The 20,798-nt window shown below is 37.8% G+C and overlaps 1 protein-coding gene across 1 annotated transcript in view; it reads left to right on the top strand.

Moving 5' to 3' along the window:
- Window positions 1–1,136: 1,136 nt before the first annotated feature.
- The window catches only part of LOC125353258 (SLX4 interacting protein), a 69,524-nt gene continuing 49,862 nt past the window's right edge, over window positions 1,137–20,798 (top strand). Inside the window, 3 exon segments of the mRNA XM_048348799.1 lie at window positions 1,137–1,612; window positions 14,931–15,020; window positions 19,693–19,813. Of these exon segments, the coding sequence (XP_048204756.1) occupies window positions 1,565–1,612; window positions 14,931–15,020; window positions 19,693–19,813 (259 nt within the window). The 5' untranslated portion in view covers window positions 1,137–1,564.

Below are 20,798 nucleotides of genomic sequence, written 5' to 3'. Positions count from 1 at the left end.
ACCTCACTAAAGGAAGAATGTTGAAGTTGAATTTGAATTAAAAGAAGGAGGCGGCACCCCATGAATCTGGATGTGTGGCTCTTCCAGAAAATAGCAGCTGGAGCCCTTGAAACAAGCAAACATGATGTTTCAGAGGAGCAAGCTTCTGTATCTTTGTGGATGGTATATGTCACATTGGATTTTCAGGATAATTTTAAGTTCCTTATTTCAAGGAAAGGGGGTGGGTCTGGGGTTGTAGCTTAGTGGCAGAACACTTGTCCACCATGCACATAGCCTTGGATTCAATAAGCAAAACAGTGTAGAAACATCAACAAAGAAAACCCTAATAAAAGATTGATGTTACCATAAAGAAAAATTAACTTTTGAGGGGAATAGATATGTTAATTATCTCAATCATTCTTCACAAACTATTATTTGTATTATGTTTCAATTTTTACAATTCCTTAGCATCCTTACTAGGTGAATACATGGAAGCACTCTCTGGGAAGGTGATTAGAGTTGAGGGTCCTCTCTTCGTAGGAAGAATGTGAATGGATGACTTGTCTGGCTCAGTTTCTCCACTGGGATATGGTGCAGCAGTATGGGACAGTGTATTGTCCTTGTGGTTCAATTCATAATGACGCACACACATCTGTGGTCCCCACCTTATCTTACCCTCCTTTGAAATGAAGAGAAATTTGGGATAAGTCAGTCTTGAGTAAGGAGATTGGTGTATGAGGTTTTGCTGCACATTTCTTCTGGATAGTGCAATCCTTGTATATTAAACATTCCCTAATTTTCCTGTAGTGCTTCCCCTCTCCCCCCTTTCATTCTGTTCTCTTTGTTGTTCACATGACCCTCCTTTTCCTTTGGCTTTGATTTCCCTGGTGGATCTCTGTGGAATCCATTGCTGGGAGTGAGAGTCTGTGTGGACACAGAGTTGAGAAGTGGTGAGGATGATAGAGGAAATTGATGGCTTTTGCTACCTGCCAGATCCCTTAAACCAGCTTTGTGTGTTGGAGCATTGTGGAAAAATCATGGGCACCATTGCAGCTTCACCAGAACCCAGGGAAGAGAGTTTGCCCTGAGTTGGGGAGTGTGTATGCAGTTCTGGCCTCCTTCCTTTCTTTCTATAATACCTTATTGAACACCTGTGGGTCAGGTATTGCTAAGCTTGGAGCATTGGTAAGTAACAAAAACAGTTGCAGATCTCATCATCTCCAAGAAGAAACTGGCTAGCATACCAAACATACAGCAAATGAAAAAAAAAACACAGTCCTGAAACTGAGTTTCAAAAAGAGGAACATGATACTACCCACCCCAGAAAGGGAGAATTGCCCTGGTCTGGAGCTTTAAAACGTTTTCCTGAAGAACCTCCGAGCCAAGACTGAAGGCAGCTTTGGTGTGAGCACATAAGGAGGTGAGGTAGACAGAGCAAGAAGTGCCTTGCATCAGAGCCAAGGTCCTGTGTTTTGTTTCACTCTGTGTTAAACAGAGCTGGTATCCATTCAGTAAATTACAAATGAGTGAATGAGCAAAGGCTGGCAGGGCTGGAGCAGAGCAGAGAATTGAATGGTAGATTTACATGGAGCTTGAGGATCTGCTAAGGCTCCAACCTCTCACAAGCTTGCAGGTAAGCAGACCATGAAGATAATTACAAAAATTGAGGCCATTTTTAGAAGCAAAAAGGAGGTACTATGAATAACTATTCCTGAATAATAGGGTATAAAGTACAACTGATTTGGGCAAATGGAAATTAATGCTCAGTCTTTCACAGTCCACACCATAGACTTTAGTTATTTTGGGGGGAATTGTGAAAGGTGCTTCCAAAGGTATTTAGGTGGGGTGGGAGGAAGATATTGATAACTAACAACATGGACTGGTAACAGATTGAAGATGGATTGGTTTAGATAGCCATAGAAGGCTATTGCAGTAGGCCAGGCAGGACAGGGACTCCCTATTGCAGTGGTTTGGACTGGAATATTGAATGTGGGGTAGAACTTCAGGACATGGAAAGCCATCCATCCTTGCTACATGCCATTAGGGCCTAAAGAAGGCAGGTGCCACTGGCTGAGCCAGAATGGGGAAGAGCAGGTTTAGGTAGAACATGCAGATGGGGCAAGTTGAAAAATCAAGGTATGAACTAAAGAGGTTTCATCCTTCAGCTCATAAGTTCCCAAACCAGAAGAGAATAACGTAACACCCTCCAAGTTATCTGAACTTTCATGCTCCCCTTTCTGCCTATGCACCCTCTACTCACTCTTTACAAATTAATTGATATTAAAAAATAAGCCTTTTCCTTCCTTAGAGATGCATATGTGTGAAAGATAAATGTTGAATAAACCTGCATCACAAAGCAAATGAATAGTTTGTCCAGCAGGAGAGGGGGAGTGGAGATGACTTTGCCTAGAGAAAGTTGAAGACCCTGAGTTAGCAATAAACACTCTGCCTGGAGAGATGAGCTTACAAACGCAGTGAAGAAAAGAGGGAAGCAGAGACAAGAGCTAAGGACTGCCACAAGGGAGGAAATAGAATGGTTTATGTGGTATCTATAATTTGCCAACATCTTATGCATTATTTACATAATTCTCCAGAGCATAGTATTTTTGGAACTATGAAGGTGTCATGTAGCTACTATGGCAGTGCAACTTAAAAAAGTAGGTGGCTTACAGTGAACAATGCTTATGTATTATTGGTTGGAAATATATTGGAGTGGTTTGTTCTTTTAGCCATCTGTTCAGCTATACAAGAGGAAGAATGGGCAAAGCGCTGTCTTTGCTTGAATGATGACCCTTAGAAGTCAGCACTTCCCATGCTGTTTCCTGAGGTCTGCTTCCCATGGCAGGTGTCACTTTGAAGGCTAGTTAACTCTGAACTCTGTGGGGAATGCCAGCCAGGCCACCATTGCCCTCTTCTGGTAAGGGGCTAATGCTACAAATGCACTGAGTTTTACAAGGAAAAGAACTCGAGCTCATTTTTCACTTTGGTCAACTCTGTGATGCCAGCTGGCATAAATCCCTATAATATAATGAATGTTTGGTTTAAAATGTTGTAATGTATACTCAGACCATGGAACCATGTAAGAGTCTAACCTTATTTACAATTTTGGCTTGAGTGAACTACCTTGGATTTCCATATCATTTTCCACACTTGGCCACTTTCTCTTTGGCAAAAATATTTCTTTCAGCCTTTTCCCTGCCCATGAAACCCTGTTGAGCTGCTTCATTAGCTAACACATGTGTGAATTTGCATCATTGATAATGGCAGCAAAGGCAAGGAATATGGTTTTAATCAAATTTTAGTATCTAATATCTCTAAAGCATTAGAGCCCAGAACATTATAGTTCTGGGATAAACAATTCATATTCAATAGGGGTATTTTAGCATTTCTTGGTGACATATTTACACAATTTATAACTGAGGGAGTTTATGTTACATGGTAAAGCTTTAGACAATGTTGCAATAATTGCTCTTGGGAATGAGCAATGAGAATGTAGATAGTTCCCATTGTGGTTTCTTTGATAACTACTTTAAGGACAGACCCTGTTGTCCTACCTGGTGTTTATTTTCTGATTAGTCTTTGCTTGACATCTTTTCTTTACTAATAGGGAAGGAGGTAAGCACTCAGGTGAAATAACTTTGCTATTTAAAGGAACCTATTGTGAATACTTAGAGGAGAATTATTTTGTGAGAAATTTAAGCACTTCTTTAATATATCCACTTTAAAGTGAAGATTTTTCGTTGACCCATTAGGACACTACTTTTCACTTCAAAATGGATGGTTATTATATATAAAGGATAGACCCTTTGCTCATTTTGATTGTTAGGGTCCAAAACTCATGATACTGATCTTTTAAAGCTGGATCAATTTGATGTTTACACTTCATTTAATCAGTTCAATTTTATAGGAATTGATTAGCAATAAAAATAAACCTAATATTATCTCATTGCAATATTAAAGATACATTAGAAGAATCATTTAGTAGTGTTACTCCATCTACTCTTATGCAAAGGATCCTCTAAAAACTTTCCCAAATTAAAAAAAGGTTATATTACAAAATTTCTTAGGGGAAGGGACAGTGCTATCATTTAGGTTATAGTCTATTTCTGAAATGATATAATTCTCTTACAAAAATACTCCTTCCCTCCCTCCCTCCCTCCTTTCTTCCTTCTTTCATTCCTTCCTTCCTTCCCTTCCTCTCCCTTTTCTCCATTGCTTTGTTCACAGTGAGCAGTAAAAGTGAGCACTGTAGAATGGGGACAGTCCTCCAGTTGATGAAGTGATGATTCACAGATTGGAATTATTTTTTCTATCAGATGAAACTCTGTCTGCATGAACAAAGCCCTCACTGACAATTTCTGGCAAGGGTAAAGTAGGACCCTTTTGTTGCTTTGGGCAGTTGACAGGACAAGCTCTTTAGCTGCTATTTTGAAGTACTTCTTTGACTCTGGGCCATTTGATGCAGATCTTCTAGATGAGTGTTTCTACATCCTCACTTATGATGGGTTGGGCCAGATAGATATATGATTCTTGGTGGTTGAGGCTGTGCTGTGCAATGTAGGGTGTTGAATAGCGTTCCTAGAGTCATCCACTGGATGCCAGTTCGGACAGCTCTAAATGTTTCCAGACATTAAATAGAAATCAGTATTTTTTTAATTCTTCAGAATGTTCTTTAGTTTTATTATTTGGAGGTAAGCTGCATTGTTAGTACTTTACCAGTAGGTGCTGATTTATGACACACCATATCTATCTGCTTGAAGATCGGTTAACTTGAGGAATTAAGAGTGAGGAGCTAGTTTCTTGTTAAGAGCAAATGCCTAGGACAGAGTTAATCGGGAGGCACATAATAATTCAGCTTCCTTTTTCCCCACCAAGGAAAAATACTTAGTTTGCCTCATTTGTGAAATTAGGAACAAGCACCATAGAGTTTTATTAGGATAATTCATTGTAAATTCTCTTTTTCCTACGTCAGGGCAAAGACAATAAAGGAAGAATGGGATCAGGAAATGAGAAATAGAAGTGAGGGAAAGTAGAATTTTGTCTAGAAATGAGAAAGAATTTGTGAAGCATAGAAAATAGATTAGGGGAAGAAACTTTAAAAGACTTGGAATGTGTTACAAATTATTACCTGTTGTTCAACTTCTTGTAGTAGGATTCTCACTTCAAATTTTATCACTTATTGCCTGCCCTGTTTTGTAAATAAGCAGAATTTATTAGTGTTCTTAGATCATCATTTCTAATTAGCAAGTCTGCAGCGAATTCGACCTAGGTGACAAGGTGCTCAGGATGGTATTTTCTGATGAGAGGAGGTTCATTATAATTTGGTTTGTAAAAAGAGTGGTGGGGAGGAAGGAAAGGAGGGAGAGAGGGAGGGAAGGGAAAGGAAGGGAAGGGAGGGAGAAAGGGAGGAAAAGAAAGGGGAAGGAAGGGAAGGGAAAAGAAGGGAAGGGAAGGGATTGGCTTAAGTGACAGAGCACTGTCCTAGCAAGCATAAAGCTCTGAGGTCAGACTCTGCCCTCCTGGCAAAAAAAATGGAAGAAAAATAGCTAACCAAAAAATACCCATCACTGACAGTTGATGTTCTCAAAGCTGTACCAGGATCTACATTTTTTTTAATCTCAAATTTCTAAGGAAGACCAAAATACTTGTCTTCTCTTTCCTTTCCATTTTTTAAAAAAAATTTGAAAGTCATGGAATTTCCTTAAAAGTGGTAGTAATTATTTATAGTTCAGATCCATTTAAATTGTTGAAGGTGATCTTAAGATAGATCTCAGCTCAGCCAGAATATGGGAATCAGGTAGAAATGGGAGGGAGGTTTTCAAATATAATGGTGGTCATTAAGGTCCCATCCAAGGGACTGGTTTAATTAATTTTGATTTTGACAGTTGTTCTTTAAAAAGCTCCCTCAAGTGATTCTGATGTGCTTTCAGGGTTGTAAACCAGCATTCTTCACCAATGATTTTCAGTGTGTGTTCTACAGACTAGTAATAACACCATTACCTGAGATCCTGATAAAATTGCAAATTCTCAATTATGAAAGGGTAACACTGATCATGATTCATTATACTCCTGAGCTAACATTCAACTAACATTGAACTCAAACCCTTTGTACAAGTATTTAAAGATAACAAGCATTTTAATAAATAAAATTTAAAAATGCAAATTCTCTGTTCATCTGAGGCCCCACCTCAGAGTGAGCTTTAGCGATCTGTCTTTTGATCAAGCCCTCTGATGAACCTAATCTGCCAAGAAGTTTGAGAAACTCTGTTGCAGATGATGCTCAGAAGACAGAGTCCTGAGACTCAAGGGCATCTCATTGCTTTATAAATACTGCTCCTAAGCTATGGTCTTCTGAGTTCAGCTATCTCAGGGGACTCTCCACTTACCAAGAGGAAGGTGCTGGAGAGATGTAAGTTTCCACTAAGAGCCTTTATAAGGTTTAATTGCTGATGTGTAGGTGGCAGCTGATACTGAGTTATCCCTCCCACTCTTTTCAGTGAAGCTTTCAACCTCACTCTCAATATTCTTAATTAATGATCTGTAGCTTCTGAAGCTATTTCATCAAGGGTCTCCTGTCCCAGCATGTTTCTCCTTTGAGCATTCCTTGAAGAGTGTGTTATTCCCAGCAATGAGAAAAGGAAAGTAGAGGTGGCTCCCAAGTCCTGTGACCAATTAACTACTGTCTTTTATTCCTCTTTGTAGTTCTCTAAAAATGGATCAGAAGAAGAAAATCTTAGCTCTCACCAGCAGACCTGACTGTGTTTATCTAACACACTTCTTTTCCATTTGGATTTCAGTTTCCTGCCTTAGGCATGAATTGGTTGAAATTCCCTTTGAACTCTTGCTCCTTTTATAGAGACTTTTTTTCAGGGATGAAAGTAGTTATGGAATTGTTTCTTGAGCTCTGAGAAGCAGAGCAGAGGAAGGAGAGAAAATTAGCCCTAGACTTGTGGGTCATTCCCAGCAAAACCAACGGATAAACATTTAATAGTCCAATTTAAAAATTATGCTTGCATTTCAGTTTCTGATTTGGTAAACCAGCATCCAAGTGGATGATAAAGGGGAATATAAACTTCTTAATCCTCTATCTTTCAGAAAGAAACAATTTTTATTGCCTTATCTCCTATTTATAAGGAAAACACCTTTAAAAGAGACAGTTTTATCAGATCAACACCTTCCTTAGTAAAGTTTGTAGAAATTTCCCAGGTTAGTCCCTACCATTCCCTCACATGTAGTGTTGAGGAGTGTTCTGGAATTCCCTCTGATGTGGGAATCCCCTTGCATCACCCAGCACTTCTTTTTATGAGGTTCCCAATACTGTTTGCTCATTGTGGTTTTAGTCTTTCACTAAAATAATAGAACCAGAATTTCTTACCCACTACTTTAGGGAAGCTATCTATACTATCCAGTATAGTCACTAGCTACACACATTTCTTGAGATCAATAAATAATTAACCAATTTCAATTAATTAGGTTAAGACTTTGAACACTGCAGGTGTGGAACATATTTATAGTCATAGAAAGTTATTGGATACTGCTGGCCAGTTTTGTCCCATTCATTGGTTGAGATACTGAAACTGAGAATGATGTCATTTACTTAACTCCTCCCAATTTATAGTTAACTACTGTTTGTTAGCATTCAACTCTCTCCGTTTTCTCTTTCAGATATCTTTGAATAACAAAGTAGGTGTCTTCAGAGGCTGACATTATTCCTCATTTTACAGATAAGGGGATTAAGATTCAGAGATACTTAGAAACTTGTCCTAGATCATTGGACTGACCAATAAAAGGGATAATCTTTGGATGTACATCTGCCTGATTCTAAAGCCCATGTTTCTTATGTTAACATGTTCCTTAGAAGACAAGTTGTCTGAATCTTGAGGTCAGTAAGCTCAGATCTTAGGGATACATTCATTGAAAAAGAAGAAAAATGAAACAAAGCCTGTATCTAAGAGCATTGGATGGGTGACGCGACTAATCCATCATAGCAGTAGATCCTGTCTTGTGCAGTTTTTATTACTTCTTATAGTGAAAGACCTGTCTTTCTTTGTGTTAGTACAATTAAATCCTCTGGGTTGGTTGTTTATCTCCTGTGTAAGTTCACTTTCTATCTGTAAAGTCCCTCTGGTCTAAAATTCTTACTTAGTTGGCACTAAACCTATCTGCTTGTAGCTGCTCTGCTTCACTTAGCTGCTCTCTGTTCCTAAGAACTGAGAAGGACTGTTCTTCCATCTTAAAGGTCCCATTAATACTCATTTACTCTGGTTATTTTCTTCTATTTTAACTTAGTTATTTTTCTTTCTTACTGGATTTTCATGATATCATTTTAAGAATTGCTGCTGTCTTGGTCACTCTTACTTGATTATACAGCAGCTTATCTCAGTTTAAGCATTAAAGGTAAGTGAGCACTAACTGCATAAAGCACAGCCATTCATTCCATCACTTATTTGGGCCACTACTGTTGAGGCAGCTTAATATAAAGTTAGCATCATTGATAGCCACAACATTATGCTTTGTACTCACAGCACTTGCTTTGAACTAATATTACTTCTTTTAACTAATACTACTTCTGTGCTTGATCTGTTCATTTTTTGAAGCCAAATAAATACTGGCATTTAAATACAACAAAAGTATGTCCTTACTATATTTCATCTACTTAGAGTTCTCTCATCACTCCTAGTCATGGACATTTGGTTTTAAGACCTCCTTTCCCCATATCTAGTGTTTTTGCTACCCCAAATAATCACTATCTTCACCTGTGTAGTTCTAGCCACCTCTTTCATAGACATGTTCACTGTATCTTCTTACATATCAATAAAAATTCTAAAAATGCAGGACAAGATGAAGGCCAAGGAAAAGAGTCTCTCCCATTAACTGCTCCTATGGTTTTGACTCTTAGTGGTTATGAGTCTAGCTACTTGTTGTTTTACTTCTCTCAATTTTTCTGTTTATGTTTTATTTACCAAAAACCATCTGTTCATTCACAGATTCATGGATTTTTCACTGATCTCTCACCATGCCTTTTTAACTTGAGTTTAAATCCTCTAAAAATCTTTATCTTTCCATCTTCTATAGCTCAAATGATACCATTTTCCATCATGGATTACCAATAATAATCATGCCCACAGAGGTCAGCACATCTGGAAGTGTAAATTTTTACTATTGTGCTTGTGTGGCTCATGGTCAATTGATGGAGGAGAGAACAAAGTGCTAGACTTCATATGACAGACACCCTTATGACCTTTACATTAATGTCTGCATAGACATTATTTGTGTAGATAGGTTCCAAGTAAACTGTAGCAAACCAGAACACCTGGGAGATGGGATCTTACAGTGGAAATTCTCTTGAAAGAAATCTGAGGGTCCCTCATTTTACATATTGACAAGGGAGGCAGCATAGTCCTTGTCTTTCTAAATTAGGTATTATCAGAAAGGCTTCACAGTCTTTGCATTTCCTGGACCAGTCTATTCACTAGTTGGCATCAGAGGGCTTTCTCTAGCCTCTATGCTGTGATGTCAATTCAAGCTGTCTAATAATTAGATTATGGTGTGTTCCTTGTACCTAGCCTGACAAGTATTGCCAGGTTGGCAAGAGACCACACCAAATAAAACCCAGCCAGGGAAGAAAGACTACTCTTAAGTTTCTCAGTGTCTCCAGAACACCAAGTAGTTTCTGCCTTTCTGGATCATCATGAGAATTAAATGCAATAATATACCAAAAAAAAAGGGCTTGGTACAATGCTTGGCACATAATTAGTACCTAGTTAACTTAGTGCCTATTAATCTTAACTATTGTTATTGCCAACTTGTTCACCATTAGTAAATATTTACAAGTAGGCTAAGAATATGGTTTATTCCAAAAGAATGAATACTTAAATACTGGCTTCAAGCATGGGCCAATATGTTATATGAGTAAGCCAAAGGGGTTACATTGACAGCATATTGTGCTAAGTGTTTTGACTGTGTGTGTGTGTGTGTGTGTGTGTGTGTGTGTGTGTGTGTTACTGGCTTTTGAACTTAAGGCCTCATGCTTGCTAGGTAGGCACACAACCACTTAAACCATAGTCCCAACCCTGGGCTACAGGTTCTCAATGTGAGAATACCTGTCTTCCACCCCAATAATTCTATTTAGCCCAATTCCTATATGACTTATTGTCCTCATGCCCAGCTGCATTGTTTTCCTCTTCCCATCTTTCCTTCTTCCTAACAGTCTCTCCTGCATAGTCTCCACAGTGGGACTTCTGCTCTTGCTACATCCTGTTTTAGTATGATACCACTTGATAGCAGCTTCCACCTCAAAGCTCTTGAAACCTCTATTCACACATGGAGCTCATCTGCACAGGGAAAGTGCTCAGTTATCCCATTCAGAACCTTTGGTGCAGTTGCCAGGCCTGAAGGGGGGTGTGGTTCTTTAAAAAAAATTTTTTTTCTATTTATTGTCAAAGTGATGTACAGAGAGGTTACAGTTTCATATGTTAGGCCTTTGGTACATTTTTTGTACTGTTTGTTACCTCCTCCCTCATCTCCCCCCCGAACTGTATTGTTTACCCCAGATGATGTAGGAAGCCAGTTCCAGATTGAAGGAGGGTAGGTTCCATGCTAACGGCCTTAAATTTGCCTGTACATGGAGTTTGGAAGTATGTCCTGAGCAGCTTTCCTTAGGGAGAGGGGTGATTTTCTTCAAAGTGCTATGTGACAGTAGACTTTCGAGTATCACAAACCTATACTTGAATCCTCATCTGTTGTCTGTATAATCTCAAAGACATTGTTTCCTTTTCAAATTCTGTTCTATTGTTTTGGGGGGGGTTGCTTATTTGCTTGTTTTCTTTTCAGTCAGTATGCAGCATAATCTGTGAGTTGTAACTCTGTTAATCACTAAGCCCAGTCAACAGAGGTGTGGAATGGTTTCCTTTGGAGCTCATGTCCTGCTAAGGAGGACCCTGCATGACCAGGCATGTAATGCAGATGTCCATAAGCATATGGAAAACATATCTAGTATAGAGAAAGGGGGAAAACCCCTTGAGTAAAGTTTCATGAAGCCAGCCATGCTTCTGCTATGCTTCGAGTGTACATATGAGTTCACCAAGCAAGGGGTAAAGCAAGGGATGTTCTGTGCAGGGGACCTGTGCTGAATAGTATAGCAGGGGAGATAGGGGATAGTTGGGCCTCATCCTCAAAAAGAGGCTCATGATGTGTTGCTCAGAGCTGCAGTAGGAGTGCATTGGTACTGAATCTGATTCACATACAGCACTAAGAAGGATGTACCTGAGAACTTTACAAAAGATAAAACGGATAAGATGCAGTGGCTGAGGCTGAAAGGTAGGAAAGGGGAGCTTATTAGGGGTGACTCCCAGGGCTAAGGGTGATTCCCAGGGTTTGGGTCAGGGGAGTGGCTGGAGTGGAAGTGGATGGGAAAGTGAGAAGAAGCAGGACCAGATCCTGGCTGTCCAGCCCAGTGTGTGGGATGCAAGGGTGTGTCTCCTAGCCTTTGAGCTGGTGAACAGGGAACTTGGCCTCTTTAAAATGAGCAGCTCAGGTCTGAGAAGAAACTGATGATTACTGTGTTGCTCCTCTACCTAGAGAGCTGGAAAGTTCTTATGGAAGTAAAAGGAACCTTCTCTTAATTACTGTGGAGAAGAAAAGAGGAGGATGCTGTGCTGACTACTGTTAGAAGCTTTGTGGTTTTTATTTTGTTGTTGTTTTTTGACTTCTATTTACCTTTGTGAGAAAAAACAAAACATTGTGAATAGGGAACTTTGGAGAGGCAAAATACTTCTGATTAGTTTGGGAGTTTGAGAAAGCTCTTGCTATAGAGAACTATAGGAGAGACTACATGCCTATTGATAGAATCTTCCAGAAGCCCAGGCAAGTTGGATTACTAGAGTAAGATTCAGTGAGAAAGAAAAAGATATTCTAAACAGTTCTTTTATAAGCAGGCTTAATGATGGTTTATTGTGATTGAAATCACAAAGTGATTAGAAAAGACATACTAGACCACTGTAATTCTTTAGGAAGTTGCTATGACACTGAGTCCAAGAAGTCACAGGTTTTTATATTACAGTTGTTGCAAATGGCTGAGAATATCACAAACACTATTGATTTATGGCAGCCACTATGAGACAGGAGTTAGTGCCTTCCTGTACATATACATATAGTACTATATCACAAATTTTGTTATTTTTTAAAGTTTTGATAACTGTAATGCAGTATGTTTGGTTTTTTAAATCGTGTGTATTATGTTTTATGCATTTAAAAAGTATTCTGGCTACAGCAGCTGCCTAAAGAAAGTGGTCTGTGGCACACAGGTTACTATTCCCTAAGATCATGTAGTTGTGGCATGGGACCTCCACCTGGTGGCGGCATACTCCTTAAAGGTGAAATCTGTGATCTGCAGTTGACCCTAGCAATGTAACTCAGGGATGGTTTTTCAAGCTTTATAAAACCACAACCCACCATAAGAAATAGACTTTCCATTATAAGTCATTGTACACATACTTACACAAAACAGTCTTCGGCCTTAACATGGGACCTATTGGTATTTTTTTTATTGCATTCTAATATTCTCTTTGATTCTTTCATTAAAACCAAGTCCTGGTTGCAACACACTTAGAAGTTACAGTTTATTCCTTGACACCATAGGAAACCATAAAAATAGCTATATATTTTGAGACTATAATACTTATGTGCTAAATAACTGTCAACAAATATGAATGCATTTTTCAGTGTTAAAAACTTTTTTGTATTAAAAAAATTCAATATTAAAAAACGATTGTACATACAGTAGTCAGTATACTTACCTGTTGCTGAGCTTTTAGACTGTCTTCAGTTTAGATTATCATTCCATGTGCATTTTCAAACAGATCTTTGCACAAAATTTTCATGTTTCTTGGACATACATGCAGGTTGGAAGTGTTCATTCAAACCATAAATAAATATACTTTTTAACTATAGGAAACTGTAACAATTTGTCAAAGTGGCTGAACATTTCCATTAGAAATTTATAACAGTCTGGATCATTACATATCCTTAGCAACCTTTGGTATTGTGTCAGTCTTTTTTCTTTCAGCCACGCTGATGAATGTTGTGGTGATATCTCTTTAGTGGTTTCAATTTACATTAGCCTGATGACGAATGGCATCATGTACTTTTTCCATGTACTTATTAGCTACTTTTAATATTTGTGTAATATCTGTTCAAGTCTGGGCTGATATTCTTTTAATCCTGTATAGGAATAGTTTACATATTTTGGATAGCAGTCCTTTGTGTCAGACATCTGCATTTATAAATACATATTTCCCATCTATGGCATGCATATTCATGTTACCGATGATTGTGTTATGATCGTAAAATGTTTTTAATTTTGAGAATGTCCTGCTAAAGAATTTTTCCTTCAGTTTTTATTGCTGCCTGGATTCTGTCACATTGATGGATTTCAGCTCTATGATCTATCTTAAATTTTATATATGATAATGCACAGGCATCAAGTTTCATTTTGTCTCTTATGCTAGCACCACTAGTTGAAACTACTTTCTTTTCACCATTAGCTTTTGGCAAACAATTAAAATAAACTGCTTACCCAGAGAGGTATAGAAGTAGTTTTCCTTGTGTCTTAGACATTCCAAATCCGTGATCTTGTTGTGCTTCTCACTGCAAAGTAGTTTGTTCATAGTTACCTTGTGATATTCAGAAATTATTCATAAAATGTGAGACTACAACTTTTCATGGGATCTTCAGCTTTGCTAGCCAGTACAGATCCATTAGCCACATGGGGTTATTTAAACGAAATTTAAGTTAAACTTTAGCCTTGCTGAGCACTGGTGGCTCAAGCCTGTAATCCTAGGTACTCAGGAGGCTAGGATCTGAAAAACATGGTTCAAAGACAGCCTGGGAAGGAAAGTCTGTGAGACTCTTATCTCCAATTAACCACCAGAAAAATCGAAAGTGGAGCTGTCGCTCAAACAGTAGAGCTCTATCCTTGAGCAAAAGAGCTCAAGGGTAGCACCAAGGCCCTGAGTTCAAGCCCCATGACTGACATTAGCTATGTATTGCTATTGGCTATCATAATTAAACAATATGCATTTTTATTTTTACTTTTTTTTAGATGTTTTGTGTTAGTACTGGGGCTTGAATTCAGGTCCTGGGCATTATCCCTGAGCTCTTTTTGCTCAAGACTGCTCTACCACTACAGCCACAGCTCTACTTTGGGCTTTTTTGTTGGTTAATTGGAGATAAGCTTCCCAGACTTTCCTGCTCTGGCTGTCTTCAGTCTGCAATCCTGAGATCTCAGTCTCCTGGGCATCTAGGATTTCAGGTGTGAGCCACCAGCACCTGGCTAACATTTTTATTTTTCTAAACTGCCAGTAGAATAGGAGTAGAGGCAGATATTGTAGAGTTTGCAGTGTATTTTAATGAAAGCTTCTTTATATTTGATAATTGGAATTCAACATCTATGTTCCTCTTCTTGGTTCATACTTTCTCTGGACTTGTTTCTCTTCTAATATGTGTGTCCTAGTATTGCCTCTCTAAAATTACAATAGATTATAATTACCCTGGTTGTGCATAGAATCATTCTTTTCAGAAACTTGTTTATTACTACTGACTTGTTAAACTTCTCTCAATGTGTGATAGCTTTCCGATTCACTGTAGATATCTAGGTCTCCTCTTGCAACATCACTGTTGATATTTAGGTATCCTCTTGCAAGATGTGGCTCAGAGATAGATATTTTGTCATTTCTGTCTTGACTAATCCGTATTTCTCTTTAGCATTTCCACTTTAAATGCTAAACTTAAGAAAAGGAGTATGTTAGACCTGTAGCTTTGGCCCATGTTAATAAGATTTCCATCTAGTAGTAAGCCTTGTTGCCAGTTCATAATGAGCAGCCACTTAAGAATTTGTGAGTTTGCTGCTTGTGATCTGCATCGTCAATAACGCTCCCATTAATGTCTTTCAGTGTGGGAAATTTGCTGTCCTGGTGGATCTTCATATATTGCCACAGGGGTCAAACAAAGACACCAGCTGGTTTTCTGAGCAGAAGAAAGAGGTACAACAAAACTTTTTGCTATTTAAACACAAGTAACTGCAACTGCTTGAAGAAATGTTAGCTCTTTTCTTATCCTTCCCTCAATGGAGAAAAATGTTTAATAGTAGTTAGTCTTGAAAAACAATTGTATTCCAAAGACAGACACATCTATTTCCACAACTTTTCCTTCAGAAACAAACACGCAGGTTTATGTCAGGCACTTGTAGCTCATGCTTGTAATCCTAGCTTCTTGGGAAACTGAGGTCTGAGGATCATGGTTCTTGAGGCTCTTATCTCTAACCACCAAAAAGTCAGAAATAGAGCTTATACTCATGTGCTAGAGTACTATCCTTCAGTACAAATGCTGAGGGACAGCACCCAGGCCCTGAGTGTTCAAGCACCAGGTCCAATACAGAGTGGAAAAAAAACCAAAAAACCCTACAGGTTTGTATTGTGTTACCCACTGTGTGAATTTATTTTTAGAGATTTACAGTTTTGAAAAAAACAACCCAGCTGAACTTGATAGCCTCAGAATATCAAAAAGATTAACAGAAAACAATGAATTTGTAAGATAATCTACTTACTACCATAAAATATATACAAATTGATTATGAAAAGTTAAAATTTATCCAAGTTCAAAAAACAAATGGGCTGGTAGAAATATAAACAAATATAAATATATAATGCTAAACAATAACTGCAAGATTATAGTGATTCTCTTATAATAGTAATTCTGTTCTACTGTAATCATTTCCTATGCTACCACTGCTGTTGGAGTTAGCTGAGGTGCTATATATACGTAAAACAAAGTGTGAGCTACTCATCACTGTGTGAACTATTTATTTTTCCAATGCCACAATAGAAAGTGGTCTCTTGCAATTCTTGAGTAGTTTTCACATCCATAATACATATAGCATAGAAAATATATGTTACCAACTATTTCATCATAATGCTTCCCAATCAATAGTATCTATTAGAAGTTGATCTTGGGAGGATTCATATGTCACCCTCATATTTCTAGGTGTTCAGGGAGACAGTGCTCCTAAGCCTATGTTTTTCAAAGTTCATCTTGCAAACTATATGTTTAACTTCTCAAGACTTCAGCTTCTTCACCCAAAAATGAAGGAGTTAGGCCAGTTAGCTGCCCATGTTGCTTCTTGCTTCTACCATCTCATTCACATCTACTGTAGTGGAGAGTTAGAAGGTACATATACTTCCCATCACCTTCTCTGCTTCCATTTTCCAGATTCTGCTTATCAGAGAGCAGAGATCATCAGGTAATCATTTTTATGTACCTTTCAAAATAATCATTACACTTTGCCTCCTTCATGGTATTCATTTGCCTCACTTACATTTTACAGCAAGAAATAATTTTTTCTCAGCAGGATGATCATATTGAGAAATAGCTAGTGATAGTATGTGAGGAAGGAATTATTTTTGTGGTCATTTTTATTTCCCAGTCCATTTTTGGAGAGTACTAAAACTTTCTACCCATCTCCCCAATCAGGATAATACATTTTTAGACAAAGGTAGTATCTGGTCTTTGCTATCATTATGTTGCAAAGGATACTTAGTGATATAAACTGAGAAAAGGCACATACAAGGTTCAATATGATGGACTTTATCCAGGTAATTAACTTTGAATTGTCCTTTCAGGACTTAATAGTCAACTCAACTTCATAAAATCTAAGCCAGTCAATGTCATAAAAATCTAAGCCTTAGCTTATTAATACGTGTCCCTGGGATTCAAATCAGTTCCCTAAAGTGACTAATCCTTTGCATGAAGGAACCTTACCTGAAAAGTTTCTGACTTGACTTACACGGACATTGTTTTCTAGAATTTATTATTCCAGGACCAGAATTTTCTCTGCCAGTTTTACCATGTATGTGTTGATATTTAGTCATTTATGTCTAGTATTCCCAAGAGTCAATGTGCACTGTTGTAATGCTAGGAGTCTGTGAACCACTTCTTAGGCAAAACATGGAGGCTAGATCTCCTCACCACCCCAAGGTTCTACAAACAACTGTGTGACTCCAACTAGTACTGAATTTAGAGCAGCGAGGCATGACCTAGCAGAGATGAGCAGTACACAATGGGACCTGCAGAGCTATGCTTCAGTGGCAGCAGGTCATGTCTGCCAGCCATACTCCTCTCAAAGCCAAGTTGATGGTTTGCTCTAAGGTGTTCCTTTAAACTACATATTCACCTACATTAAAGTTGTTCTGGAATATTTTTTTGGTGTGTCTACAAAAGAAGAGCTAGGTAAGAAAGGTTATAACTTATGTTCAGTGTCTCATTGTTTTTTTATCATTACTTCATCTCATGATTGGTATTTCATGGGCAAGCAGTTTAATGGTATTTTAACAGCCACTTTATATAGTAAAAGTCTTAAGAATATCCAGTTTCTTTATTTTAAAAAGGAGCTAATTACAAGAATTAAACATATGTTTATTTTGAGTCCACCATTAGTAGTCTTTGTACCCAAATAGTCAAGCTCAAACTGTCCCATTTGTAAACTCAAAGAAGCAAACTTAAGTCCCTGTAAGCTGGAGATGAAATTTACATCTCTTGGTTGTTCATTGATTTTGAGATGGTCTTTTCATTTGTTCCTCAAATGTTACTGGCAGGTATTTTTTTTTCCCTACATATCATCCTGGTTCCAAGGAGGATGTGTGAGTGAATGTGATGTGGTCAGTTTCCAGAGTATCTTGTCCATATTTTACAGTCTACCATTTAGTTGTGAAAATTTGACTTTGAGGAAAAAAACACATAACTATAGGGAGAAACTATGTGTGTATGGGATTGCACTCTATTTTTGTCAGACTATTTTTAATTCTAGCCTTATAGGGAATTTATGACCAAATTTTAACAATCCTTGTTGCGTGTATGTCTTTCACATATTTTTTAGCACAGTCATAGTTGAACCCTGCATGTGAAACAAAATTCTTTAATTGTTAAAACAACAGTACAAGGCAAGGTGACCTTTCTGTTGTGTGAGCAAATCCTAAACACTTAACTGTAAATGGATATCACTGTATTCCACAAGGTATTGTAACTTTGGGCTCCAAAATGAAAACTAGGATTTTGTATTTTATCTAGACACTTCTATTTATGAGTCAAATCGAGTATATTACATACTGCTTAAGAGTTATGTATAAATATGTAAATAAAGATTTGTATGTACATATTTACAATAAAGGTAAAGTTTTGCTGTGGTTACTCTTCAGAGCAGTAAGAAGCTTTGCTCATGTTGTAATTATAAAGATTCTAGGATGAACCTGAGATGGCATTGCAAGAAACCAGCGAAACACATTTGAGGTGACCTGGGCAACTCAAAGCCTGCTGCCGTCTTTGGGAGTTGAACCATCCTTAGTTATCAATTTTATGTGCTGTTTTCCTGCATTAGATTTAATTTTCCTATAGAGCAGGAAAACCCTACATGGAATATGTTATTAAAGTGGTATTGGACTTTTGATTATGGTGGGGGTGTGGGGTCCGGTCCTGGAGCTTGAACTCAGGGCCTGAGCCTTGACCCTGGGCTTTTTGAAGTCAAGGCTAGCACTCTATCATTGAATCATAGCTCTACTTCTGGCTTTTAAAAAATATTTCCTTGGAGATGGGAGTCTCACAAACATTCTAGCCTGAGCTGACTTTTGAACCACAGGCCTTATATCTCAGTCTCCTGAGTAGCTAGGATTATAGCACCCAACTTGTTTGTTATTTTTAAATAACAAATATAGAAGCAATTGTATCCAGAAATTAGACAGTGATATGCAATGCTGAAATTGTGTTAACGCCTGCATGTCTATAACCTAATATTAATCTACTTTAGGAAAATAAGAAGCTATTTTCATCATTAAATGATGATAAAGATAGCATAATTTTAATGAAAACAGTGGGCATACATAGTATCATCTCGTCCACAGGAGGGGAAGAAAATCAGAGCATCCACTTTCAGCTCTCACTTGAACTGAAACCACTGTTCAATGCCCTTTCCTCACTAGTAGGTTTGTAAACTAAGGCCAGAAACTAAGGAATGTTGCTGTTTACACTAAAAGAAAAACAACTTGAATCAAGTTTGAGAAATTAGTATGTAAGTGTGCTTCTGGCTCCTTTTGAGCACTTTGGGAGATGTCTATAAACATGAGGACACTGAAAGATAGAGGGGGTGCCCCTCCTTGCCTAGGCTGTGTCCAGAGTTCTCCAAGTCACCAGCACCAATGACAAGAGTGTGCTTCTACTCCTGGCTACTTCTCTGTAGCTACTGTTTCAGACCCTTGCTAGCAGCCAATGCCGATTCCATTTGATTTGTCTCTTCTGTTCATTACAGTACAACTGACTGATAATTATATGGAAATATTCTTTACCTCACTGATTTTATTACTCCAGTACCCTGACATTTATATTGAAGTGAGTTTTTAATCTTCCTTTTGGAACTGTGAAACTGAAGCAGAGAGAAATTAATTTCTGAGACCACACAGTGAACCTACATAGAGTTCTGTGTAAACCTCAGTAGCACATTTAAATCTGTGGTGCTATCCATTAGCACACACAGCATTCCTTTGAACATTTATAGCTAAATTAAAAAGCAAACAAAAGGAAATGTTTAACATTAACTTTTAATGTTTTCAATGTTAACTTTTTTTTACATTTCATTAAACTAGAAAATTATGTCCATTTTTTTAACTTTAGGAAGTCTGTTTGCTGTTAAAAGAAGCCATTGATTCAAGAGTTAAGGAGCACTTGGAAGTTCGTAAACAGCAAAAGCCATCAAGTACAGAATTCACAAGATCCAATCCTTTGTCCTTAAAAGGTAGGCACAGAGCACTTTGATTTTGGACAAAGAAAATAAAATTTCTGCTTTGTAGAGATGGCAATTATATTTGACTCTGACTGTCATGTTAGTAGAATGATACATTTAAAAACTATGTTGTAATGAAGATAACTTTGTTTGGGTAACAAAAATTAAGCAAAAAGCCCTGTAGGGCTTTTAATGGTAGGCAAAAATATATAAAAATAGCAAATAAAACATTCCTAAGGAAACTGTTAAATTTTTAATGCTTTCTTTGAGGGGAGGGGTAAGTAAGCTTGCAATGGATCTATATTAATACTGACTTAAATTGATTTAGGGCTTTATAATTTTTAAATGGTTTCACATATGTCACCCTATTTCATACATTTTCAAATTGAAGCAGTTTTGTTGCTAGGGGACATTTGTATCACAGATGGCAAGAAGAGGAATGGTACTGGCATGGAATTGGCAGAGGCCAAGAATGACACTATATATCCTCAATGCTTACCCCCAGACAAGGGCATAACAGTCCCAGAACATAAAGGACACCAAAAGCTGGAAGTGAAAGTGTTGTTCAAGTGGTAGAGTGCTAGGCTTGAGCTAACTAGCTCAGGGATAGTGCCTAGGTCCTGAGTTCAAGCTTTAGGACCTGCACAAAAAACACAGTTTGTTTCAATAGGTTTGTTTAAAAAAAAAAGTTATTTTTAAAAAATGTGTTTTGAAGACCAACCTAAGCAAGAAAACTTTGGAGATCCCCCTCAACCCACAAGCTAGCCCTATATTATACCTTTGTGGGAGGCATAGGTAGATGGATAGTGGTCTGAGACTAGCCAGGTCAAAAATGCAAGGTTCTTGTCAGAAAAATAACTAAGCCAAGAAAAGGATGAGAGTATAGTTAGCACAATATTGTGAGTTCAAACACTTATCACTAGAAAAAGGGAAGAAGAATCATATCTGATTTGTCAATTGCTAGTAGTTTTATCTTAGTGTCTTCCCCAAGTTTTGG

Source organism: Perognathus longimembris, chromosome 6, assembly GCF_023159225.1.
Source record: "Perognathus longimembris pacificus isolate PPM17 chromosome 6, ASM2315922v1, whole genome shotgun sequence".
Lineage (NCBI taxonomy): Eukaryota > Metazoa > Chordata > Mammalia > Rodentia > Heteromyidae > Perognathus > Perognathus longimembris.
This window is presented reverse-complemented; position numbering and strand designations above follow the sequence as displayed.